Here is a 23,257-nt window from a genome sequence, read left to right on the forward strand (position 1 = left end):
TCTCTCTGCAACTTACACATACAGTCTATTGCAGGCACCAGTTACTATCTCTTCAAAAACAATTTTAAAAAAGGAAAATGTTTTAGCTTTCACATTAACACAAAAGATGGGGAAAGAAATTGAAAATAGGGCTGGGCGTGGTGGTTCACACCTGTAACTCCAGCACTTTGGGAGGCCGAGGTGGGCGGATCACCTGAGGTGAGAGTTTGAGACCAGCCTGACCAACATGCAGAAACCCGGTCTCTACTAAAAATACAAAATTAGCTGGGTGTGGTGGCACATACCTGTAATCCCAGCTACTCAGGAAGCTGAGGCAGGAACTCGCCTGACCCCAGGAGGCAGAGGGTGTGGCGAGCCAAAATCGCACCATTGCACTCCAGCCTAGGCAACAAGAGCGAAACTCCGTCTCAAAAAATATTTAAAGGCCGGGCGCGGTGGCTCACGCTTGTAATCCCAGCACTTTGGGAGGCCGAGGCGGGCGGATCACGAGGTCAGGAGATCGAGACCACGGTGAAACCCCGTCTCTACTAAAAATACAAAAAAATTAGCCGGGCGTGGTGGCAGGCGCCTGTAGTCCTAGCTACTCAGAGAGGCTGAAGCAGGAGAATGGCGTGAACCCGGGAGGCGGAGCTTGCAGTGAGCCGAGATTGTGCCACTGCACTCCAGCCTGGGCGACAGAGCGAGACTCTGTCTCAAAAAAAAAAAAAAAAAAAAAAATATTTAAAAAGAATAAAAATACAAAAACTAGCCAGGCATGGTGACGTGTGCCTGTAATCCCAACTACTTGGGAGGCTGAGGCAGGAGAATTGCTTGAACCCAGGAGGCAGAGGTTGCAGTAAGCCAAGATCGTGCCACTGCACTCCTGCCTGGGCGACAGAGCAAGACTCTGTCTCAAAAAAAAAAAAGGAAATTGAAAACAAACGACTTCTGTTCTGGGCTACGGAGTGTCTCAGAACTAGTTCACTGAAGGGGGGTGCGGGGGGGTGGGGGCTGGAAATCAGCATTGTAAAACTTTCATAAATTAGATAATAATAGTCCCGTTTTCCTTTGTTTGCCTTACCTTTTTTTTAGATTTCTTAGGTAATCACGTCACGAGCAACCACTTGAAATCTCTGTTAATATTTGAATTGAAACACTCGTGGAAAGACTAGGCAATCTTCGGGCAGTTTATGAATTTCCATAGGGTCTCCTTCATCCCTTTTCTGCATCTTAAGCCAAAACAGTGGCCCTTTCCATCAGAACTCCAATTTTATTCATTGGTTTATTTGTAAAGCATAAAAGTTAAGACTTTTAATACATGCACATTGTTGAAATTAAGAAACTGTGTTCTGGGCCAGGCGCAGTGGCTCACACCTGTAATCTCAGCACTTTGGGAGGCTGAGGTCAGAAGTTCGAGACCAGCCTGGCCAACATGGCGAAACCCCATCTCTATTAAAAATACAAAAATTAGCTGGGCGTGGTGGCAGGTACCTGTAACTCCAGTTACTCGGGAGGCTGAGGCGAGAGAATCACTTGAACTGGGAGGCAGAGGTTGTCGTGAGCCAAGATCATACCATTGCACTCCAGTCTCACAGAGTGAGATTCCATCTCAAAAAAAAAAAAAAAAGGCCGGGCGTGGTGGCTCACGCTTGTAATCCCAGCACTTTGGGAGGCCGAGGCGGGCGGATCACGAGGTCAGGAGATCGAGACCATCCTGGCTAACATGGTGAAACCCCGTCTCTACTAACAATACAAAAAATTAGCCGGGCGTGGTAGCGGGCGCCTGTAGTCTCGCAGAGGCTGAGGCCGGAGAATATCGTGAACCCGGGAGGGGGAGCTTGCAGTGAGCCGAGATTGCGCCAGTGCACTCCAGCCTGGGCGACAGAGCAAGACTCCGTCTCAAAAAAAAAAAAAAAAAAAAAGGAACTGTGTTCTGTTGAGTGACTGTCTTCCATCCTAGTATACTTTTTAAAACTTACCTTTATCGGCTGGGCACGGTGGCTTACACCTGTAATCCCTCCACTTTGGGAGGCTGAGGCAGGCGGATCACAAGGTCAGGAGATCAAGACCATCCTGGCTAACATGGGGAAACCCCATCTCAAGTGAAAATACAAAAAATTAGCCGGGCGTGGTGGCAGACTCCTGTAGTTCCAGCTACTTGGGAGTCTGAGGCAGGAGAATGGCGTGAACCCGGGAGGCAGATCTTGCAGTGAGCCAAGATCACGCCACTGCCCTCCAGCCTGGGCGACAGAGTGAGACTCTTGTCTCAAAAAAAAAGAAATAAAAGCTTCCCTTTATCAGATATTAACTCTAAAGAAACACATCTCTGAACTGCCGCAGTTTCTCTTCTCTCCAGTAAATTATCCATAGGATTGTCTCCTAAATACCACAAATTATATAAATCGTTGGACACAAAACTTTTACCCTGTTTTGAATCTCCCTTATGTTTTAACGTTTATATATATCCCAACGTGTATTTTCCAGATAACAAAATCAGCTTTTCATGATATAAAGTCCCTAGCTAATATCATTTGTTGAAAATATTGAATTCAATGAACTGAGAGCAAAGAGTTTATCTTGCATGATTGTGTACTGACGGGATGTGCTCATTGGCTCCTCACAGGAGACTCCTGTGCTGACCAGAATAGAAAAACAAAAGCGCAAAGAAGAGGAAGAAGAGCGTCAGATTCTTCTAGCAGTGCAGAAGAAGGAGCAGGAGCAGATGCTAAAGGAAGAGAGGAAACGCGAGTTGGAGGAGAAGGTCAAGGCAGTGGAAGGTATGTGTAGTGTCCGCGTGGTCTGGAGAGGTGCATGTCTGTGGACCAGCCGTCCTGTAGCCAGAGCCAACTCAAGCTCAGTCCTGCCATGCATCTAAGTTGTTTCCGGCAATTTTTTTTTTTTTTTTTTTTTTTTTTGAGACGGAGTCTCGCTCTGTCCCCCAGGCTAGAATGCAGTGGTGCGATCTCGGCTCACTGCAAGCTCCGCCTCCTGGGTTCACACCTTTCTCTTGCCTCAGCCTCTCCGAGTAGCTGGGACTACAGGCACCCGCCACCACGCCCGGCTAATTTTTTGTATTTTGTTTAGTAGAGATGGGGTTTCACCGTGTTAGCCAGGATGGTCTTAATCTCCTGACCTCGTGATCCGCCCGTCTCGGCCTCCCAAAGTGCTGGGATTACAGGCTTGAGCCACCAAGCCCCGCCGTTTCCGGCAATTTCTGTTTAAATATCTTGTGCATTGTATTCCGACATGTTCATTGACCTGTATCCACCCCCACTGGCTTTACATTCCTTCTAAAGCACTAGTATTGGTCATTCTTAGTGTGTCTTTCAGAATCTTGCTTATTTTTCTGATCTCTGGGTTCCACATATGAAATAGAAAAAAAAAATTTTAAGGTATTGATGACAACTGACTTCACAGATATAATTTTGAACACAAATGAGGTATGTTTAAGAAAAGTCTCAGTTTTTTGTTTATTTTTAGATGTGGCCCTGTTCACCTCTAGAATATTACCATTAATATTATTAGGACAAAGCTGTTTTCTCAGGTCCAGTTCTAGGTCTTGGGCTAATGAGGCTTTTTTTCTGTTTATTTTTATTTTTATTTTTATTTTTGAGATGGAATCTCGCTCTGTCGCCCAGGCTGGAGTACAGTGGCGCGATCTCGGCTCACTGCAAGCTCCGTCTCCCGGGTTCATGCCATTCTCCTGCCTCAGCCTCGCGAGTAGCTGGGACTACAGGCGCCCGCCACCACGCCCGGCTAATTTTTTGTATTGTTAGTAGAGACGGGGTTTCACCATGTTAGCCAGGATGGTCTCAATCTCCTGACCTCGTGATCCACCCATCTCGGCCTCCCAAAGTGCTGGGATTACAGAAGTGAGCCACCGCGCCCGGCCACTTTTTTTCTGTTTAGAGTTCTGCAAGCAAAGGATAATAACTGTCTTTAGGTGTTTTCTTAGATAACAATTGTATTTATAAGTTCAACCTGATAAATCATGTGATAACAGATCACTTGGTGTAATTGAAGATAGTCCAAGATTTACCTTTTAAATAAGTGTATTGAATATTTTTAATTTTTCAATAAAACAGCATAGCATATGGATTTGGCTTTTTGAATGCAGTGTTTTGCAGGGCAAAATTTCAGTAAATTTCAGCTAAGAACATTGAAGGATTCTGGCCTTATGTACCTATTAAGTAATGGAAAGTTACTTATCCTATTATGTGCACCTCATTCCTACCAAGATCTTTTTTTTTTTTCTTTAGTCTTGCTTTGTCACCCAGGCTGGAGTGCAGTGGCACGATCTCATCTCACTGCAAGCTCCACCTCCCGGGTTCTCACCATTCTCCTGCCTCAGCCTCCCGAGTAGCTGGGACTACAGGCACCCACCACCACGCCCAGCTGATTTTTTGTATTTTTAGTTGAGACAGGGTTTCACTGTGTTAGCCAAGATGGTCTCGATCTCCTGACCTCGTAATCTGCCCGCCTTGGCCTCCCAAATTGCTGGGATTACAGGCATGAGCCACCGTGCCCAGCCCTTTTTTTTTTTTTTTTTTTTTTTTTTTTTGATACGGAGCCTCACTCTGTGGCCCACCTGGAGCGCAGTAGCACAATCTTCACTTACTGCAACCTCTGCCTCAGCCTCCCAAGTAGCTAGGACTATAGGTGTGCCACCACACCCAGCTAATGGTTGTATTTTTAGTAGAGACGGTGTTTTACCATGTTGGGCAGGCTGGTCTCAAACTCCTGACCTCAAATGATCCTGCCGCCACGGCCTCCCAAAGTGCTGGAATTACAGGCGTGAGCCACTGTGCCTGCCCACCTTAAGGATTTTAGAATGAATAAAGAAATGAGGGGTCAGGCACAGTGACTCATGCCTGTAATCCCAGCACTTTGGGAGGCCAAGAGGGGCGGATCACATGAGTCAGGTTTTCGAGACCAGCCTGACCAACATGGAGAAACCCCATCTCTACTAAAAATACAAAAAATTAGCTGGGCGTGGTGGCGCATGCCTGTAATGCCAGCTACTCAGGAGGCTGAGGCAGGAGAATCGCTTGAACCCGGGAGATGGAGGTTGCGGTGAGCTGAGATCGTGCCATTGTACTCCAGCCTGGGCAACAAGAGTGAAACTCCATCTCAAAAAAGAAAAAAAAAGGAAGGGAGGGAGGGAAAAGAAAAGAGAGAAAGAAATGATGGCTGGGCACAGTGGCTCACGCCTGTAATCCCAGCACTTTGGGAAGCCGAGGTGTTCGGATCACTTGAGGTCAGGAGTTTGAGACAGCCTGGCCAACATGGCCAAACGTGGTGGCTCACGCCTGTAATCCCAGCTACTCAGGAGGATGAGGCGGGAGAATTGCTTGAACCCCGGAGGTGGAGGTTGCAGTGAGCCAAGATCGTGCTACTGCACTCCAGCCTGGGCGACAGAGCAAGACTCTGTCTCAATTAAAAAAACAACCCTTAGTGCATATAATCTACAGGTTTATCCTGTGTCATACTATGTAGTGTATCTCACTTGTAAGATCTTCCATAATTGGCTATGTCCAGTGCCACATTTAAATTCCTCAGGACATAATAACTGGCTTTTGTTTAAATTTTTTAGTGGAATTGTGTTTTTTTATTTAATAGGGTCCTTATTGGGTACACGTGTCATTTTAATTTATATAGGCAGGTCCAAAACTCATTTTTATAGCTCAGTTTCTATAATGTAAGATTAATAATGCCTATATTGTAGTCCCATCTACAGTAGTCACAAATAAAATTAAATCCTAGGAATTAACCAAAGAAGTGAAAGAGCTCTATAATGAAAACTATAAAACATGGATGAAAGAAATTGAAAAGAACACCCAAAAACTGGAAAGCTTTCTACATTCATGGATTACAAGAATCAGTATTGTTAAAATGTCCATACTACTCAAAGTAATCCACAGATTCAATGCAACCTCTACCAGAATACCAATGACATTCTTCACAAAAATAGAAAAAAAAATCCTTTAATTTATATGGACCCACAAAAGACCGAGAATAGGCAGAGCTATCCTAAGCAAAAAGAACAAACCTGGAGGAATTACCTGACTTCAAATTACACTTCAGAGCTGTGGTGACCAAAACAATATGAGGATCTGGCATAAAAACCAACACACAGAGAAATGGAACAGAATAGAGAATCCAGAAACAAGTCCACACACCTGCAGCGAACTCATTTTCAACACAGGTGCTAAGAACATACACTGGGGGAAAAGACAGTCTCTTCTACAAGTGGTGCTGGGGAAACTGGATATCCATAAGCAGAAGAATGAAACTAGACCCCTATCTCTTCCCACATACAAAAATAAAATCAAAGCGGATTAAATAATTATATCTAAGGCTGGGCGTGGTGATTTACGCCTGTAATCCCAGCACTTTGGGAGGCCAAGGCGGGTGGATTACAAGGTCAAGAGTTCAAGGCCAGCCTGGCAAAGGTGTTGAAACCCTGTCTCTACTAAAAATACAAAAATTAGCCGGGCGCGGTGGCAGGCACCGTTAATCCCAGCTACTCACGAGGCTGAGGCAGGAAAACCGTTTGAACCTGGGCAGCAGAGGTTGCAGTGAGCTGAGATTGCATCACTGCACTCCAACCTGTGTGACAGAGTAAGACTCCATCTCAAAAAAAAAAAAGAATTATATCTAAGACCTCAAATTATGAAACTACGAGATGAGAAAAAACGTTGGAGAAATCCTCTAGGACATTGATTTCAAGCACAGGCACCCAAAGCAAAAATGGACAAATGGGATCACATCAAGTTAAAAAGCTTCTGCACAGCAAAGGAAACAACCAGCAAAATGAAGAGACAACCCACAGAATGGGAGAAAAGATTTGCAAACTGCCCAATTGACAAAGGATTAATAACCAGAATATAGAAGGAGCTGAAACAACTCTTAGGAAAAAGTCTAATAATCGGATATTAAAATGGGCAAAATATTTGAATAGAGATTTCTCAAAAGAAGTCATACAAATGGCAGACGAGGCCAGGTGTGTTGAGTCCTGCTTGTAAGCTCAGCACTTTGGGAGGCCAAGGCTGGCAGATTGATTTAGCACAGGAGTTCAAGACCAGCCTCAGCAACACAGTGAAACCCCATCTCTACAAAAAATACAAAAATTAACCAAGCATGGTTGTTCATACCTGTAGTCCCAGCTACTGGGGAAGCTGAGATGGGCACACAGCTTGAGCCTGGGAGGTCCAGGCTCCAGTGACTCGAGATCATGCCACTGCACTCCATCCTGGGCAATAGAGCAAGACTCTGTCTCAAAAAAATAAAAAAAACAAGCCAGGTATGGTGGCTCATGCTTGTAATCCCAGCACTTTGGGAGGCCGAGGCGGGCAGATCACTTGGGTCAGGAGTTCAAGACCAACCTGGCCAACATGGCAAAACCCTGCCTCTACTAAAAATACTAAAATTATCTAGGCATGGTGGCACACACCTGTAATTCCAGCTACTCAGGAGGCTGAGGCAGGAGAATCGCTTGAACCTGGGAGGCAGAGGTTGCAGTGAGCAGAGATCAAGCCAAGACTTCACTCCAGCCTGGGCAATACAGCAAGATTCTGTCTCAAAAAAAAAAAAAGCAAACAAGCTTATGAAAAATGCTCAGCATCGTTGATCATCAGAGAAATGGAAATCCAAAACTATTATGAGATATCATCTTACACAGTTAAAATGGTTTATATCCAGAAGACAGGCAATAACAAATACTGGTGAGAATGAGAAGAGAAAATCCTCATACACTGTTGGTAGGAACATAAATTAGTCCCCCACTATGGAGAACAGCTTAGAGGTTCTTTAGAAAACTAAAAAGAGAGCTACCATAAAATCCATCAATCCCACTGCTGGGTATACACCCAAAAGAAAGGAAATCAGTATATCGAAGAGATAACTACACTTCCATATTTTTTGCAGCTCTGTCCACAATAGCCAAGATTTGGAAGCAAGCTGAGTGTCCGTCAGCAAATGAATGGATAAAGAAAATGTACTGATACACAAGGGAGTACCATTCAGCCACAAAAACAGAAAGATGCAGCCGTTTGCAACAACATGGGTGGAACTGGAGGTTATTATTGTAAATGAAGTAAGACAGGCACAGAAAGACAAACTGGATATTCTCACTTACTTGTGGGATCTAAAAATCAAAATAACTGAACCCTTGGAGATAGAGGGTAAAAGGATGGTTACCAGAGGCTGGGAACGATAGCGGAGGGTTGGGGAGAGGTAGGATGCTTAATGGGTACAAAAAAAATAGTTATTATGAATGAATACAATCTGGTATTCGATAGCACAGCAGAGAAGTATGGCTTTCTCTTTTTTTTTCTTTTCTTTTTTTTTATTTTTGAGACAGAGTCTCACTCTTTTGCCCAGGCTAGAGTGCAGTGGCATGATCTGGGCTCACTGCAACCTCTACTTCTCAGGTTCAAGTGATTATCGTGCCTCAGCCTCCCAAGTAGCTGTGATTACAGGTGTACACTACCACACCCTGCCAATTTTTGTATTTTTAGTAGAGATGGGGTTTTGCCGTGTTGGCCAGGCTGGTCTTGAACTCCTGGCCTCAAGTGATCTGTCTGCCTCAGCCTCCCAAAGTGCTGGGAATACAAGCATGAGCACACACCCAGCCAGAAGTACTGTTTTCATTCCAGTGGTGAGAAGGTGGAGAGTAGACAAACATTGTGGGATAATAGTGGTGAGTGATCTGAAGTAAAATTAGGCCAGGTTTACAGGTAAAGAGTGACATGGCTGGGCGTGGTGGCTCCACGTGTGGTCCCAGCTACTTGGGAGGCTGTGGCAGGAGGACCCCTTGAGCCCAGGAGGTCGAGGCTGCAGTGAGCACTGATTTCCCCTACTGAACACAGCCTGGGTGATACAGCAAGACCCTGTCTCAGACAAAAAAGAAAGTCCTCTGTGAGGATTTGACATTTAAATAAAGTGAATGAGGTTGACCCGTGAGTGCTTGAAGCGGAAGGCGCAGTGCAGACAAGAGCAGAGGCACGGAGGCAAGGATATGCAGCAGGAAGTCTAGGGCGAGGCTGCAGTGGAGCAGAGCAAAGCAAGCACAAGAAGGCTGGCTGGAAGTCCCGGCAGGGCTGGAGCGGAGCAAGCACAGGAAGGCTGGCTGGAAGTCCTGGCGCGGCTGCAGCAGAGCAGAGCGGAGGAAGCACAGGAAGGCTGGCTGGGCATGAATGAGTCCTAGCAGGTAGCCCAGGGTCGCATTGGGATGGGCTGTGCAGACCTTGTTAGAAGGGTTAAATGGGCTGGGCACGGTGGCTCACGCCTGTAATCCCAGCACTTTGGAAGGCCGAAGTGGGCGAATCACGAGGTCAGGAGATCAAGACCATCGTGGCTAACACGGTGAAACCCCGTCTCTACTAAAAATACAAAAAATTAGCCGGCCGTGGTGGCAGGTGCCTGTAGTCCCAGCTACTCGGGAGGCTGAGGCGGGAGAATGGCGTGAACCCAGGAGGCAGAGCTTCCAGTGAGCCGAGATCGCGCCACCACACTCCAGCCTGGGCGACAGAGCAAGATTCCGTCTCAAAAAGAAAAAAGGATTAAATGAAAACAGGACAGTCTCTAAATGATAGTTTTGTTTGCTTGTTTGAGACAAAGTCTCGCTCTGTCTCCCATGATAGTTCTTATGGAAGGAATTTTTGTAAGCCATAAGATACTTAACAATAACCTTTTCCAGACTTTTTAGTAGCTTCCAACTACAAAAAAAGAGAAATAATCAATTATGTACTAATCAGACACTTTTAAAAATTACAACAGTTTATTCAGAGAAACAAGCTTTGTATGACATTCTAAGCGGATTTTATTCTGCAGGTTCTTTTCACATAATGAGTAATATTTGTGTTGGGAATGACTGAGCAGAAATTTCATAATGATGTGAAGATCTACCTGTAAATAGTTCCTCTGTCGTATGCTGGTATTTATATTCTAGCATCTCAACAGTGCTGATGGTCACTCACCTTGGAGTTCCCTGAATTTTTTTTTTCACAACTCCTGTAATGTTACATTATCCATACTTTTTTTTTTTTTTTTTGAGACGGAGTGTCGCTCTGTCACCCAGGCTGGAGTGCAGTGGTGCCGCGCCTGGCACATGACTGCATACTTTCAAGGAGAGGACTCAGAGCTTTTATTTATTTAAAGAAACTTGAAAGGAGGAAAGTGGATTAAGAAACAAAAAAAATTAATAAGGCCAGGCGCGGTGGCTCACGCCTGTAATCCCAGCACTTTGGGAGGCCGAGGCAGGCAGATCACGAGGTCAGGAGATCGAGACCATCCTGGCCAATATGGTGAAACCCCGTCTCTACTAAAAATACAAAAAAAAAATTAGCTGGGCATGGTGGCGTGCACCTGTAGTTCCAACTACTTGGGAGGCTGAGGCAGGAGAATTGCTAGAATCTGTAGGCAGAGGCTGCAGTGGGCTGAGATCATGCCGCTGCACTCCAGCCTGGGCGACAGAGCGAGACTCTATCCCCCTCCAAAAAAAAAAAAAAAAAAAAAAACAGAAGGCAAAAAGTGAAACAGCCATGTGTCCACCAGTGGATAAAAGGAGAACCTGAATGCAGTATACACTTAGAGTGGGGTGTTATTCAGCCTTAAGAGGGAAGGAAATTCCGAAACATGCTACAACATGGATGAACCTTGAAGGTATTAAACTAAGTGATATCAGCAGGACACACCTGGACAAATGTTTTGTACTAGAAGCTGAGGCGAGAGGGAAATGGGGAGTCAGTGTTTAACGTTACAGACTGGAGTGATGAAAAGGTTCTAGAAATGGATACTGGTGATGGCGGCACAACATTACTTACACACTTAATGCTACTGAATTGTGTGCTCATTTGGGTGATATGTCTGGGTAACTAGAATGAGATGAAGCCGGCCATGACGAAAGAAGTAACTTGTAGTTAATCAGTTGGGGTCCAGCCTTGAAAACCAAAACTACACTAGCTACTTCAGCAGGGAAAACGTCACATGACTCTTTGGTAAAATGGGAGTTAGAAAACAAAAAAAAAGGTTAAAGGGATCTCCGTGGTGACACAGATGGAGGAAATGGGAGTGTCAGAGGTGGGGGGCTGCAGCCCCACTGCTGGCACTATGAAGGCAGGCAAACTCCCGCCGCCACGTGTGGCTTCGCAGATGCGGGACCATCCATCCCAGGATGGGTTGAACGGCATCAGCAAGCAAACGGAAGGAAATCGCTGTTCTCAGCGTGCCTCCCATGGTCCCTCTGATGCTCCCTTTGACAGAATATAAAGCCAGCAGAGAAGGGAGTTGTATGTGCAGGATCCCAGCCCAGTATCACAAAGCAGAACATGAAAATTGGATTTGCAACTATCAGAAAAGGCTTCATAACAGATGCAGGTGGCAGAAAGCATGAAAGGTCCTGTATGTGTTCACTATAAGTTCTAGAAGGAAAGAATCAGTATGGTAAGGCCAAGAGAATATTCAGAAACAATGATTGAGTAGTTTTTTGGTTTGATGAAAAACCCTGATCCTCAGATACAGAAAACAAGAAGAGATATCAACTGGATATAAATTACATGTGGGCATATGGAACTGAATTATGGATCATTCTGTTCCCTAAAACAACCAATTGGGAAAAGGTAGATTACCCTGAGAGGATGTTCTTAATAGTGACAGCAGATAGGAGCAACAGCACACCTCAGAGGACGATGGGATTGATGGCCAGGTGCAGTGGCTCGTGCCTGTAATCCCAGCAGTTTGGGAAGCCAAGGCAGGAGAATCACTTGAGTCCTGGAGTTCAAGACCAGCCTGGGCAACATAGTGAGGCCCCATCTCTACAGAAAATGTTAAAAATTAGCCGGACCTGGTGGTGCATGCCTGTAGTCCCAGCTACTCGGGAGGCTGAGGTAGGAGGATCACTTGAGCCCAGGAGGTCAAGGCTGCAGTGAGCTGTGGTTGTGCACAGCACTCCAGCCTGGGCAACAGAGCGAGACCCTGTCTCAAAAAAAGGAAGGGGTGGGTAGTGGGTTGAATTTTGAATTTTTTAATTAGTTCCTTAGGGCTGCTGTAACAACCTCCATTAACCAGGTGGCATAAAATAACAGAAAGTTATTCTCTCATAGTCCTGGAAGTTAGAAATCCAAAACCTAGCTATTGACAGGGTTTCACTCTCTGAAGACTATAGGTGAGAGTCTTTGGCCCTTCCAGCTTCTAGTAGTTTCAGGCCTTCCTTGGGTTTTCTGCAAACTTAGAATAATAGAATGAAACTTCCTCAGCCAGTATCTTAATAATCTAGGCAGACCTACTTAATGGGGAAACATTAGAAGTGTTCCCTTTAAAGTCAGGATAAACACAAGGATTTCCTCTATCGTTTCCATTTAATATTGTATTGTAAGGATTTAGTGTCTACAAAGAAAAATACATAGGTATGTATACATATTTGGAGTGGTGTATTACTTGAAACTCCAAGAAAATCACCCAGGAAACTATTATAGCTAAGAAATTCACCAAGTAGGTATATTCATTATTATTCTTTTTTTTTTTTTTTTTTTTTTTTTTTTGAGATGGAGTCTCACTCTATTGCTCAGGCTGGAGTGCAGCGGTGTGATCTCGGCTCATTACAGCTTCCGCCTCCCGGGTTCAAGTAATTCTCCTGCCTCAGCCTCCAAAGTAGTTGGGATTACAGGCATGTGCCACCACGCCTGGCAATTTTTTTGTATTTTTAGTAGAGATGGGGTCTCACCATGTTAGTCAGGCTGTTCTTGAACTCCTGACCTCAGGTGATCCACTGCGCCCAGCTGTTCATTATTATTCTATAAATGTCAACATGAACAATTTTATTAAAAGATAGCATGACCCAGGCAGGCGCCGTGGCTCACACCTGTAATCCCAGCACTGTGGGAGGCCGAGGTGGACGGATCACTTGAGCTAAGAAGTTCGAGATCAACCTAGCTAACATGGTGAAACCCGTCTCTACTAAAAATACAATAATTACCCAGGCATGGTGGCATATACCTGTAATCCCAGCTACCCGGGAGGCCGAGGCACGAGAATTGCTTGAACCTGAGAGGCAGAGGCTGCAGTGCGCTGAAATCACACCACTGCACTCCAGCCTGGGTGATAAGAGTGAGGCTCTGTCTCCTAAAAAAACAGAATCTGTGGATCTCGACACACTCTTCCTAAAATTCATATAAAAGAACAAAAGGCCTTTTTTTTGTTTATTTGTTTGTTTTTGAGACGGAGTTTCGCCCTTGTTGCCCAGGCTGGAGTGCAATGGCACGATCTCGGCTCACCGCAACCTCTGCCTCTGGGGTTCAAGCAGTTCTCCTGCCTTAGCCTCCCAAGTAGCTGGGATTACAGGCATGCACCACCACGCCTGGCTAATTTTGTATTTTTAGTAGAGACGGGGTTTCTCCACGTTGGTCAGGCTGGTCTCAAACTTCCGACCTCTGGTGATCCACCTGCCTTGGCCTCCCAAAGTGCTAGGATTACAGATGTGAGCCACTGCACCCGGCCGAGCAAAGGGCGTTGTATAGCTATGATAACTTGCAAAAACAATACGATAGGGGCAATCACTATGCCACATAATGAGACCAAATCTGCAGTGATTGAGAGAGAATGGTATTGGCATAGAGACAGACAATGAGACCAGAAACAGACCTTGAGAGAGAACATGGGTTTTTCAGAAACAGCGCCAGGCGTGGTGGTGTGTGCCTATAGTCCCAACCACTCAGAAGTCTGATGTGGGAGGATCCATTATGCACAGGAGTTCGAGGTTGTAGTGAGCTATGATCCCAATAGAGCGAGACCCCTGTCTCTTGGGAGAGAACAGTGGTACCAGGACACTTGTTCATTTATAGGGAAAAAATTTACATCCCTGCTCCTTATATAAGTTCCACATACACTAAAGGACAGAACCTTTCTAAAGAAATTGTAGATGGAATACAAAAGAATTTTTAAGTACAAAAAGCAAAAACCATAAGGAGAGAGAAAGAGACAGAACTGACATATTTGATTGCTTTATTTATTTATTTATTTATTTATTTATTTATTTTTGAGACGGGAATCTCACTCTGTCACCCAGGCTGGAGTGCAGTGGCACAATCTCAGCTCACCGCAAGCCCCGCCTCCCGGGTTCACACCATTCTCTTGCCTCAGCCTCTCGAGTAGCTGGGACTACAGGCACCTGACACCATGCCCGGCTAATTTTTTTTTTCTTTTTTCTTTTTTTTTTTTTTTTGTATTTTTAGTAGAGACAGGGTTTCACTGTGTTAGCCAAGTTGGTCTCGATCTCCTGACCTCATGATCCACCTGCCTCGGCCTCCCAAAGTGCTGGGAGCTGAGATCGTGCCATTGCACTCCAGCCTGGGCAACAAGAGTGAAACTATCTCAAAAAAAAAAAAAAAAAAAAAAAGGCCAGGCATGGTGGCTCATGCCTGTAATCCCAGCACTTTGGGATGTCGAGGCAGGTGGATCACAAGGTCAGGAGATCGAGACCATCCTGGCTAACATGGTGAAACCCTGTCTCTACTAAAATACAAAAAGTTAGTCGGACGTGGTGGCGGGTGCCTGTAGTCCGAGCTACTCGGGAGGCTGAGGCAGGAGAATGACGTGAATCCGGGAGGCGGAGCTTGCCGTCAGGCGAGATTGCGCCACTGCACTCCAGCCTAGGTGACAGAGCGAGACTCTGTCTCAAAAAAAAAAAACAAAAAAAAAATTAGCCAGGCATGGTGACAGACGACTGTAGTCCCAACTACTCAGGAAGCTGAGGCAGGAGAATCGCTTGAACCTGGGAGGCGGAGGTTGCAGTAAGCCGAGATCACACCACTGCACTTTAGCCTGGGCAACAGAGTGAGACTCCATCTCAAAAAAAAAAAAAATTCTGTAACCTCATTGGAAATGATGGACACCCGTTTGACAGTGCCTGATGAAGTTTACGTATATACTTTTTACTCCTCTCTGGTCGTTCTGCTGCTGGGTTCACATCTTAGAGAATCCTTACACACATGCTTGAGAAAACATGTTTTAAAATAACTTTGTTGATACTGTTGTTTACAAACCTCTAAAACTGGAATCAAGGAGAATAACGGATTGTTAAGCTGTGGAATAATCATACCATGAAATACTGTGTTAACATTAATAAGACAAAATGTTTAAAGTTTGACAGGTTGGGTGATACATGGGTATTTGTTAATTTACAGTTTTCTTTATGGTTGAAATTGTTCTTTTTTTTTTTTTTCAGAAAAAAAAAGTTGGTTTAGAGAACTTTCTTAGAGGTCGAAAAGAAAGAAAAATAATTTTTAAAAATTTAAAATTATTCTTAAAAATTGGTGATAGCAAACTTCTTTTCATTGAGTAAAGGAGATATAGATTAGCATCACAAATGAAAATAATTTAGGAACAAAAACTCAAGTCAAATGTAACCCAACAGAGATCGTGTCTTGCTCACAGCAGTAGTCAGGCAAGGATCCTATCCCTTGTGGAACAGAAGCTAGAACTGGGGAAGAAAATAGAGGCTCAGGCCGGGCGCCATGGCTCACTCCTATAATCCCAGCACTTTGGGAGGCTGAGGCGGGTGGTTCACCTGAGGTCAGGAGTTCGAGACCAGCCTGACCAACATGGAGAAATGCCATCCCTACTAAAAATACAAAATTAGCCAGGCGTGGTGGCGCATGCCTGTAATCCCAGCTACTTGGGAGGCTGAGGCAGGGGAATCGCTTGAACTCAGGGTGCAGAGGTTGTGGTGAGCCAAGGTGGCGCCACTGCACTCCAGCCTGGGCAACAAGAGCAAAACTCCATCTCAAAAATAAAAAGAAAAAATAAAACAAAATAGAGGCTCTTGCTGGCTTCTCCTCCCTTCCATCTTTGTGCCTTGCTGTCTGGCAGTCTCATTTTTCTCCTTGCCTCTTTTCTTTGGCCCCTACCTCCTTGTTCCCTGCGAGTGGTAAGTGCCCCACCAGGCTGGGAGTGGAATGCCAAGTGTGCTTCTCATGGCTGTGGCTGGGAGCCAGGAAGAAAATCATCCCTGCCTTCCAGCTCCTTGCCAATCCCAGCTGGCATCTTTCCCCTCTTCCCAGCCAAACTCCCACTGGTGGCAGGGCCTGCTGCCTGATCTGGGGGTGGGGTGGGGAGCAGACCATTGCTTGCATGAATGCCTTCATAAACGCAGAACACGAAGAGCTGGGGCGTGCATTTAAAATCCTGTGTGTGTGTGGACTGAGAGTCTGGTCCTAAAAGAGGATTTGCGGATGTTGCTTTTTTTAAGTAAAAGATCAGAATGGCCTCAAGTAATCCAAGAAGATAGTCCTCATTCAACCTTGTACTTTTTCCTTTTTCTTCGACTGCCATTCTTCTGTTTTCTTCTGCCTTGCTCCCTCCCCTCCTGCCCACCCTGTGCCTGCCCTGCCACCTTCGTCTCCCACCTTGAGCTCAGTGTGAGTGAGGAAACAGGTTCAATTAGTTAGTTTACCCTTGTCTTAAAGCATTCCATCTGTAGAAACATCCTAATTACCAAAAAGAGGGTGGCACAGGGAGCAGAAGTTGCTTCCTAATCCTGCTTTGGTGGCCTGGTTCTTCCTTCTCTCACAATGATGAAGGAACACGCCACGTCAGTGTCTGGAGTGTGCTTAGCTCACTCAGCCTTTGTGTTCATTGTAGATCGAGCGAAGAGGAGAAAGCTCAGGGAAGAAAGGGCATGGCTGCTGGCTCAAGGAAAGGAGCTCCCTCCAGAACTTTCCCATCTGGACCCCAATTCCCCCATGAGAGAGGAAAAAAAGACTAAAGACCTGTGAGTATTTAGTAACAACAACAGTAGCAACTGGTAGCATTTATGAAGCATTCAGACACTTGCCCCATGCCATCCTTAGAACAGCCCTGTTGGGTAACAGTGGTCACCATTTGCGAGTGCACAGGGTGGGTCCTGCACTCACAGCTAACCCTGGTGCCCTTCCTCAGGCACACACAGACATGCCTGGCTACCCTGGCCTCTGACACTCTTGCTGCCACACTGTGTGATACTTAACACTAAGCTCTTCTTTCCTCATCCCCTCAATTTAATGAAATCAGAATCTGATTATTATGTAAATTAGCTCCTTGGAAATGTGAACAGTAGTTTATTCTTTTTGAAGTAATTACTTCCCGTGATGGTACTAGGTACTGTGTCTCTTTGCGCCTTACTGAAAATTCAAGAGGCAGATACACATTCAGTGTTCATGAGCTCATTTATCATATGCTTTTTTGGATTATTCTTTAGATCACAAAAATATTCATAAGTAAAGTTAAGAATGTGCTATAGGCTGGGCTCACGCCTGTAATCCCAGCACTTTGGGAGGCTGAGGTGGGCAGATCACCTGAGGTCAGGAGTTCAAGACCAGCCCGGCCAATTTGGTGAATCTCCATCTCTAATAAAAATGTTTTAAAAAATTAGCCGGGTGAGGTGGCACATGCCTGTAGTCCCAGCTACTCGAGAGGCTGAGGCAGGAGAATCGCTTGAACTCAGGAGGTGGAGGTTGCAGTGAGCCAAGATCATGCCACTGCACTCCAGCCCAGGTGACAGAGTGAGACTCCATCCAAAAAAAAAAAAAAAAAAGATTGTGCTATGAAGCCTGGGCAACGTGGTGAAACCTCACCTCTACCAAAAATACAAAAATTCACCAGGCATGGTAGCACACACCCGTAGTCCCAGCTATTCAGGAGGCTAAGGTGACAGGATCGCTGGAGCCCAGGAAATGGAGGCTGCAGTGGGCTGTGATCACACCACTTCACTCCAGCCTAGGCAACAGAGCAAGATCCTGTCTCAAAATAAGTAAACAAAGAATGTGCAATTCAATAACTAACATTCTAGAACCATAAAGTTCTGGATCATCCAGGCCAACCCCACATTTTATAGATGAGGAAAGTGACATTTCCGGTTTTGCTAAGATCCACTGTCCCTCATTGTATTTCCAGGGAGTGTTACCAGTGTCACAGGCTCATCTAAACTATTAGGACTATTCCAAATCTTCCTTCAGTCAGCTGTGTCTGCAATAGACCTGAGAGAGCGCAAGAGAGAAGGTGGTCAGAGTTACTATTAATTTCTTATTTTGTGATTTACAGCTTTGAGTTGGACGATGATTTCACTGCTATGTATAAAGGTTAGTTCCCATTCTCCACTGTTCTGTTTGTGATGGAAGTTTTCCTCTGTGAGTGTGTTAAGATCTCTTCTCTGGCTTTCAGTTCTAGACGTGGTAAAGGCTCACAAGGATTCCTGGCCCTTCTTGGAACCTGTGGATGAATCTTACGCCCCTAACTATTATCAGATTATTAAGGTAGAAGTTGTCTTTGCAGTAATGCCTACTATAGTGTGTATATCTTTCTTGGGTTTTGTCGTTTGTTTCTTGTTAAATATATATATATTTTTTTGATATGTTTTTCTTTTCAACTGTCAAAAGTTCACGTGATGTTTCTCGTTTTATCTGTTTTTCGTTACAGATCAGCATTGCTGAATTCTCATTATCTCTCTATCTCTCTCTCTATGGAATGTTTGCTCTCAGCATATTTTAACTATAAAGAGTTATGTGTCTCATTTAGGCCCCCATGGATATTTCCAGCATGGAGAAGAAACTGAATGGAGGTTTATACTGTACCAAGGAGGAATTTGTAAATGACATGAAGACCATGTTCAGGAATTGTCGAAAGTATAATGGGGAAAGTAGTGGTAAGCAGGGAAGGAGTTTGTGCTAGATACATATCTGTAATCAAGAATAAAATGCCTTCTCTTTTACAAATACACATCCTAGTGCCTTTTCTGTAGGACAGTGAACAGAATGTGTATGAAAAGTCATGGGATTGACCATTCCAGCCACTTACACAGTATCTGCCAGGGATTCTCTCCTGCCCCACAGGACAAGAGAGTGCAGCTGGCAGCTAACTGGCTCATCCTGGAGACCAGTCTGGTCTGGATAATACTGTGTGTGCCTCTTTAACCACCGAGGGGACTGACCCTAGATAGAGCTAACTCTTCAACCATCTGGAGAAGCTGGCGTAGTAGATCTCTAATATCAAAGTAGAAATGGCTCTTTCTGAACATCACACACCGGGGCCTGTTGTGAGGTGGGGGGAAGGGGGAGGGATAGCATTAGGAGATATACCTAATGTAAATGACGAGTTAATGGGTGCAGCACACCAACATGGCACATGTATACATATGTAACAAACCTGCATGTTGTGCACATGTACCCTAGAACTTAAAGTATAATAAAAATATATATCTATATAAAAAAAAGAAATGGCTCTTTCTACTTTGGGTCATTTATGCATTAACTAAAAATGCCCTGCTTAAAGACAGCATTCAGCCATTTTTTATTTAGTATTTCTGCAGTTTAGCCTTAAAGAATTAAAGCTTTTACTGGCTTTTTTTTTTCTTTATTTACTTACTTTGAGACAGGATTTCACTCTCACCCAAGCAGGAGTGCAGTAGCGCAAACATGGCTCACTGCAACCTCAAATTCTTGGGCTCAAGGATCCTCCTCCCTCAGTCCCAAGTAGCTGGGACTATGGGCAGGTGCCACCACACCTGGCTAATGTTTTCTTTTTGGTAGGGACGGGCGTCTCACTTTCTTGCCCAGTCCGGTCTTGGAACTCCGGGCTCAAGTGATCCTCCTGCCTTGGCCTCCCAAAGTGCTGGGATCACAGGCATAAGTTACTGTACTCAGCCTGGTTTGACTTAATAGTCCTAGGGGCCCTGTCCCAACCATACAACCTTGGGCATCTTACGGATAGAAACCATGTCTTCTTCATCTTGCATCCATAGCTCTACAATATAATGTGCCCTAAAGGTGAATTAAACTCATGGTTTACCCAGGTTGCATCTTCTGTTTATTAGAATTGTCTTTTGTGACCTATAGGTCAGTTTCTATAGTTTCTATAAACTATAGTTTCTATAAACAATTTCTATAAACTATACCTAGAAGTCAATCCTCCTGTCTTCCTATAGAGTATACCAAGATGTCTGATAATTTAGAGAGGTGTTTCCATCGGGCAATGATGAAACATTTTCCTGGAGAAGATGGAGACACAGATGAAGAATTTTGGATTCGAGAGGATGAAAAGCGGGAGAAAAGACGGAGTCGGGCTGGACGAAGTGGTGGGAGCCACGTTTGGACCCGCTCCAGGGACCCAGAAGGACCCAGCAGGAAACAGCCCATGGAGAACGGAGGAAAGTCGTTGCCCCCCACACGCCGAGCGCCCTCTTCTGGGGACGATCAGAGCAGCAGCTCCACACAGCCCCAGCGGGAGGTGGGCCCTTCCAATGGCCGAGGCTTTTCTCATCCCCTGCATTGTGGTGGGACACCCAGCCAGGCACCCTTTTTAAACCAGATGGTAAGGAATAGAGTGGAGACTGTTGCAGTTTCTCGTCGTTTGTGAGTTCATAGGAATGTAAAGGCCATTCAGTTAGTACTTCCTGCAAAATACTTCTGTGTATGTATGGAATCTTTTCCCCTGTGAGTCCTTCGTTCATTTCATTTTGTTTACTTTTTAGTAGAGACACAGTGTTGCTATGTTGCCTAGGCTGGTCTCAAACTCCAGGCCTCAAGCAATCCTTCCGCCTCAGCCTCCCCAAGTGCTGGGATTATAGGCATGAGCCACTGTGTCCAGCCCTTCCTTTATTCTAAATCCTCCTTTTTCTCAATCATTTGAATTAGGTATTCGCAATGTGGGCAAAAATTGGGATTAAAAAATATATAATCTGGCCGGGTGCAGTGGCCCATTCTTGGCAATCCCAGCACTTTGGGAGGCTGAGGTGGGCGGATCACGAGGTCAGGAGTTCGAGACCAGCCCAGCTAACATGGTGAAACCCTGTCTCTACTAAAAATACAAAAATTAGTCAGGCGTGGTGGCGCTACTCAGCTACTCAGAAGGCTGAGGCAAAAGAATTGCTTGAACCCAGGAGCTGAGATCGTGTCACTGCACCCCAGCCTGGGCAACAGAGTGAGACTCCATCTCAAAAAAAGAAAAAAAAAATGTAATCTTTATTGTATAAAGCACAGGTATACATATAGTACATAAATGTACAGTATATCTGCAACATTATAAGATTTCATGGTAACAGGCAACTGGGGAGAAACGGCTAAAATGGATCCTTGGGAGGAGGAGTAATAAAAAAGAGATTGAGAAACACTGATTTAATCTTGTATCTGCTGGAGAGGGAAGTTGCTTCGGGCTCATAGGCAAGCCCTGATGCGGGTGAGCACGTGTTCACAGTCTCCCTGTCTCCAGCTGAGGTTTAGTCATCTGTTTTGTTTTAGTAGAACGTTCCTCTTCAGGAAGACCCTTGTTGTCAACCTAAAGTCTGTGCCTTTCCTTTTTCCTCTTCTTGCTTTGTTCAATGCGCTGCAGAGGCCAGCAGTACCAGGAACATTTGGCCCTCTGCGAGGATCAGATCCTGCCACCTTGTACGGCTCCTCTGGAGTCCCGGAGCCACACCCCGGGGAGCCTGTGCAGCAGCGTCAGCCTTTCACCATGCAGGTAAGCAGCCCACTCTGGAGGTGCAGGTGCAGGGGGTCCCACAGGTACGTTTCAGAGAAACAGTCTCTTTCCAGGTTAAATGTCGTTCAATGCCTCCTTCCCCAAAGAGTCTGTTCCCATAGAGAAGCATGTCACAAAGTGTGCCTTATTCTGTGTATCTGGTTAACTGTGCTGCCTTTTCTCATTACCAGCCTCCAATTGGAATTAACAGCCTCCGAGGACCCAGGCTAGGCACATCCGAAGAGAAGCAAATGTGCGGGGGGCTGACACACCTTTCTAACATCGGCCCACACCCTGGATCCTTGCAGCTTGGGCAGATAAGTGGCCCAAGTCAGGATGGAAGCGTGTATGCTCCAGCTCAGTTCCAGCCAGGATTCATTCCTCCCCGGCATGGCGGGGCTCCAGCCCGGCCACCAGACTTTCCTGAAAGCTCAGAAATTCCTCCCAGCCACATGTATCGATCGTACAAGTACCTGAATCGAGTACACTCTGCCGTCTGGAATGGGAACCATGGTGCTACGAACCAAGGACCCTTGGGCCCAGATGAGAAGCCCCACCTGGGGCCAGGACCCTCTCATCAGCCTCGCACTCTCGGTCACGTGATGGATTCCCGAGTCATGAGACCACCTGTACCCCCCAACCAGTGGACTGAACAATCAGGCTTCCTACCTCATGGAGTTCCTTCCTCAGGGTACATGCGACCACCCTGCAAGTCTGCTGGACATCGGTTACAGCCACCTCCAGTGCCAGCACCCAGTTCTTTGTTTGGAGCGCCTGCCCAGGCTCTGCGGGGGGTGCAGGGAGGGGACTCCATGATGGACAGCCCAGAGATGATTGCGATGCAGCAGCTCTCCTCCCGTGTCTGCCCCCCAGGTGTGCCTTACCACCCCCACCAGCCTGCACCCCCCCGTTTACCTGGCCCTTTTCCGCAGGTAGCTCACCCAATGTCAGTCACTGTGTCAGCCCCCAAGCCGGCCCTGGGCAACCCTGGGAGGGCACCGGAGAACAGTGAAACACAAGAGCCTGAGAATGACCAAGGTAATTCACACTGTCACTTTGGGCTCTTTAAGCTCTTGTTTCATGAGTAATCTTTTTACATAGCATATCAAACCAAATGTAATCTGGTTCCCAGCCTTTCTTTTTTTATTTTTTGCCATTTTTTTTTTTTTTTTTTAGACGGAGTCTCGCACTGTCGCCCAGGCTGGAGTGCAGTGGTGCGATCTCGGCTCACTGCAAGCTCCGCCTCCAGGGTTCACACCATTCTCTGCCTCGGCCTCCCGAGTGGCTGGGACTACAGGCGCCCGCCACCACACCCGGCTAATTTTTTGGTATTTTTAGTAGCAACGGGGTTTCACCGTGTTAGCCAGGATGGTCTCAATCTCATGACCTTGTGATCTGCCCCCATCGGCCTCCCAAAGTGCTGGGATTACAGGCCCACCGCGCCCGGCCTTCCCAGCCTCTCTTTCTTGAGCTTCTCAGATTTGGGCCAATCACAGTGCTTCTGTTGGTCTATCGATCCCATTTCTGGTCATAATTCTGACTCTGTGCAGGTGGGCGCTTGCTGTGCCAGGCACTCCTCCTGAGACTTTTTTTTTTTTTTTGAGACAGTCTCACTCTTGCCCAGGCTGGAGTGGAGTGGCACGATCTCAGCTGACTGCAACTTCTGCCTCCCAGGTTCAAGCAATTCTCCTGCCTCAGCCTCCTGAGTAGCTGGGATTACAGGTGCATGCCACCACATCCGGGTAATTTTTATATTTTTAGTACAGACAAGGTTTCACCATGTTGGCCAGGC

The 23,257-nt window shown here is 45.8% G+C and overlaps 1 protein-coding gene across 5 annotated transcripts in view; it reads left to right on the forward strand.

Moving 5' to 3' along the window:
* The window catches only part of LOC100607558 (cat eye syndrome critical region protein 2), a 194,109-nt gene that overhangs the window by 160,257 nt on the left and 10,595 nt on the right, over positions 1-23,257 (forward strand). For 3 of the 5 annotated variants that reach the window (XM_030815771.1, XM_030815772.1, XM_030815773.1), the window contains 8 exons: positions 2,603-2,756; positions 16,618-16,747; positions 18,055-18,092; positions 18,175-18,266; positions 18,529-18,655; positions 19,934-20,319; positions 21,337-21,465; positions 21,657-22,503. In XM_030815771.1, the coding sequence (XP_030671631.1) occupies positions 2,603-2,756; positions 16,618-16,747; positions 18,055-18,092; positions 18,175-18,266; positions 18,529-18,655; positions 19,934-20,319; positions 21,337-21,465; positions 21,657-22,503 (1,903 nt within the window). The remainder of the gene's footprint in view (positions 1-2,602; positions 2,757-16,617; positions 16,748-18,054; positions 18,093-18,174; positions 18,267-18,528; positions 18,656-19,933; positions 20,320-21,336; positions 21,466-21,656; positions 22,504-23,257) is intronic. The other 2 variants (XM_030815774.1, XM_030815775.1) reach the window with 1 other exon arrangement.

The sequence above is a fragment of the Nomascus leucogenys genome, chromosome 7b, assembly GCF_006542625.1.
Source record: "Nomascus leucogenys isolate Asia chromosome 7b, Asia_NLE_v1, whole genome shotgun sequence".
In the NCBI taxonomy this organism is placed as follows: domain Eukaryota; kingdom Metazoa; phylum Chordata; class Mammalia; order Primates; family Hylobatidae; genus Nomascus; species Nomascus leucogenys.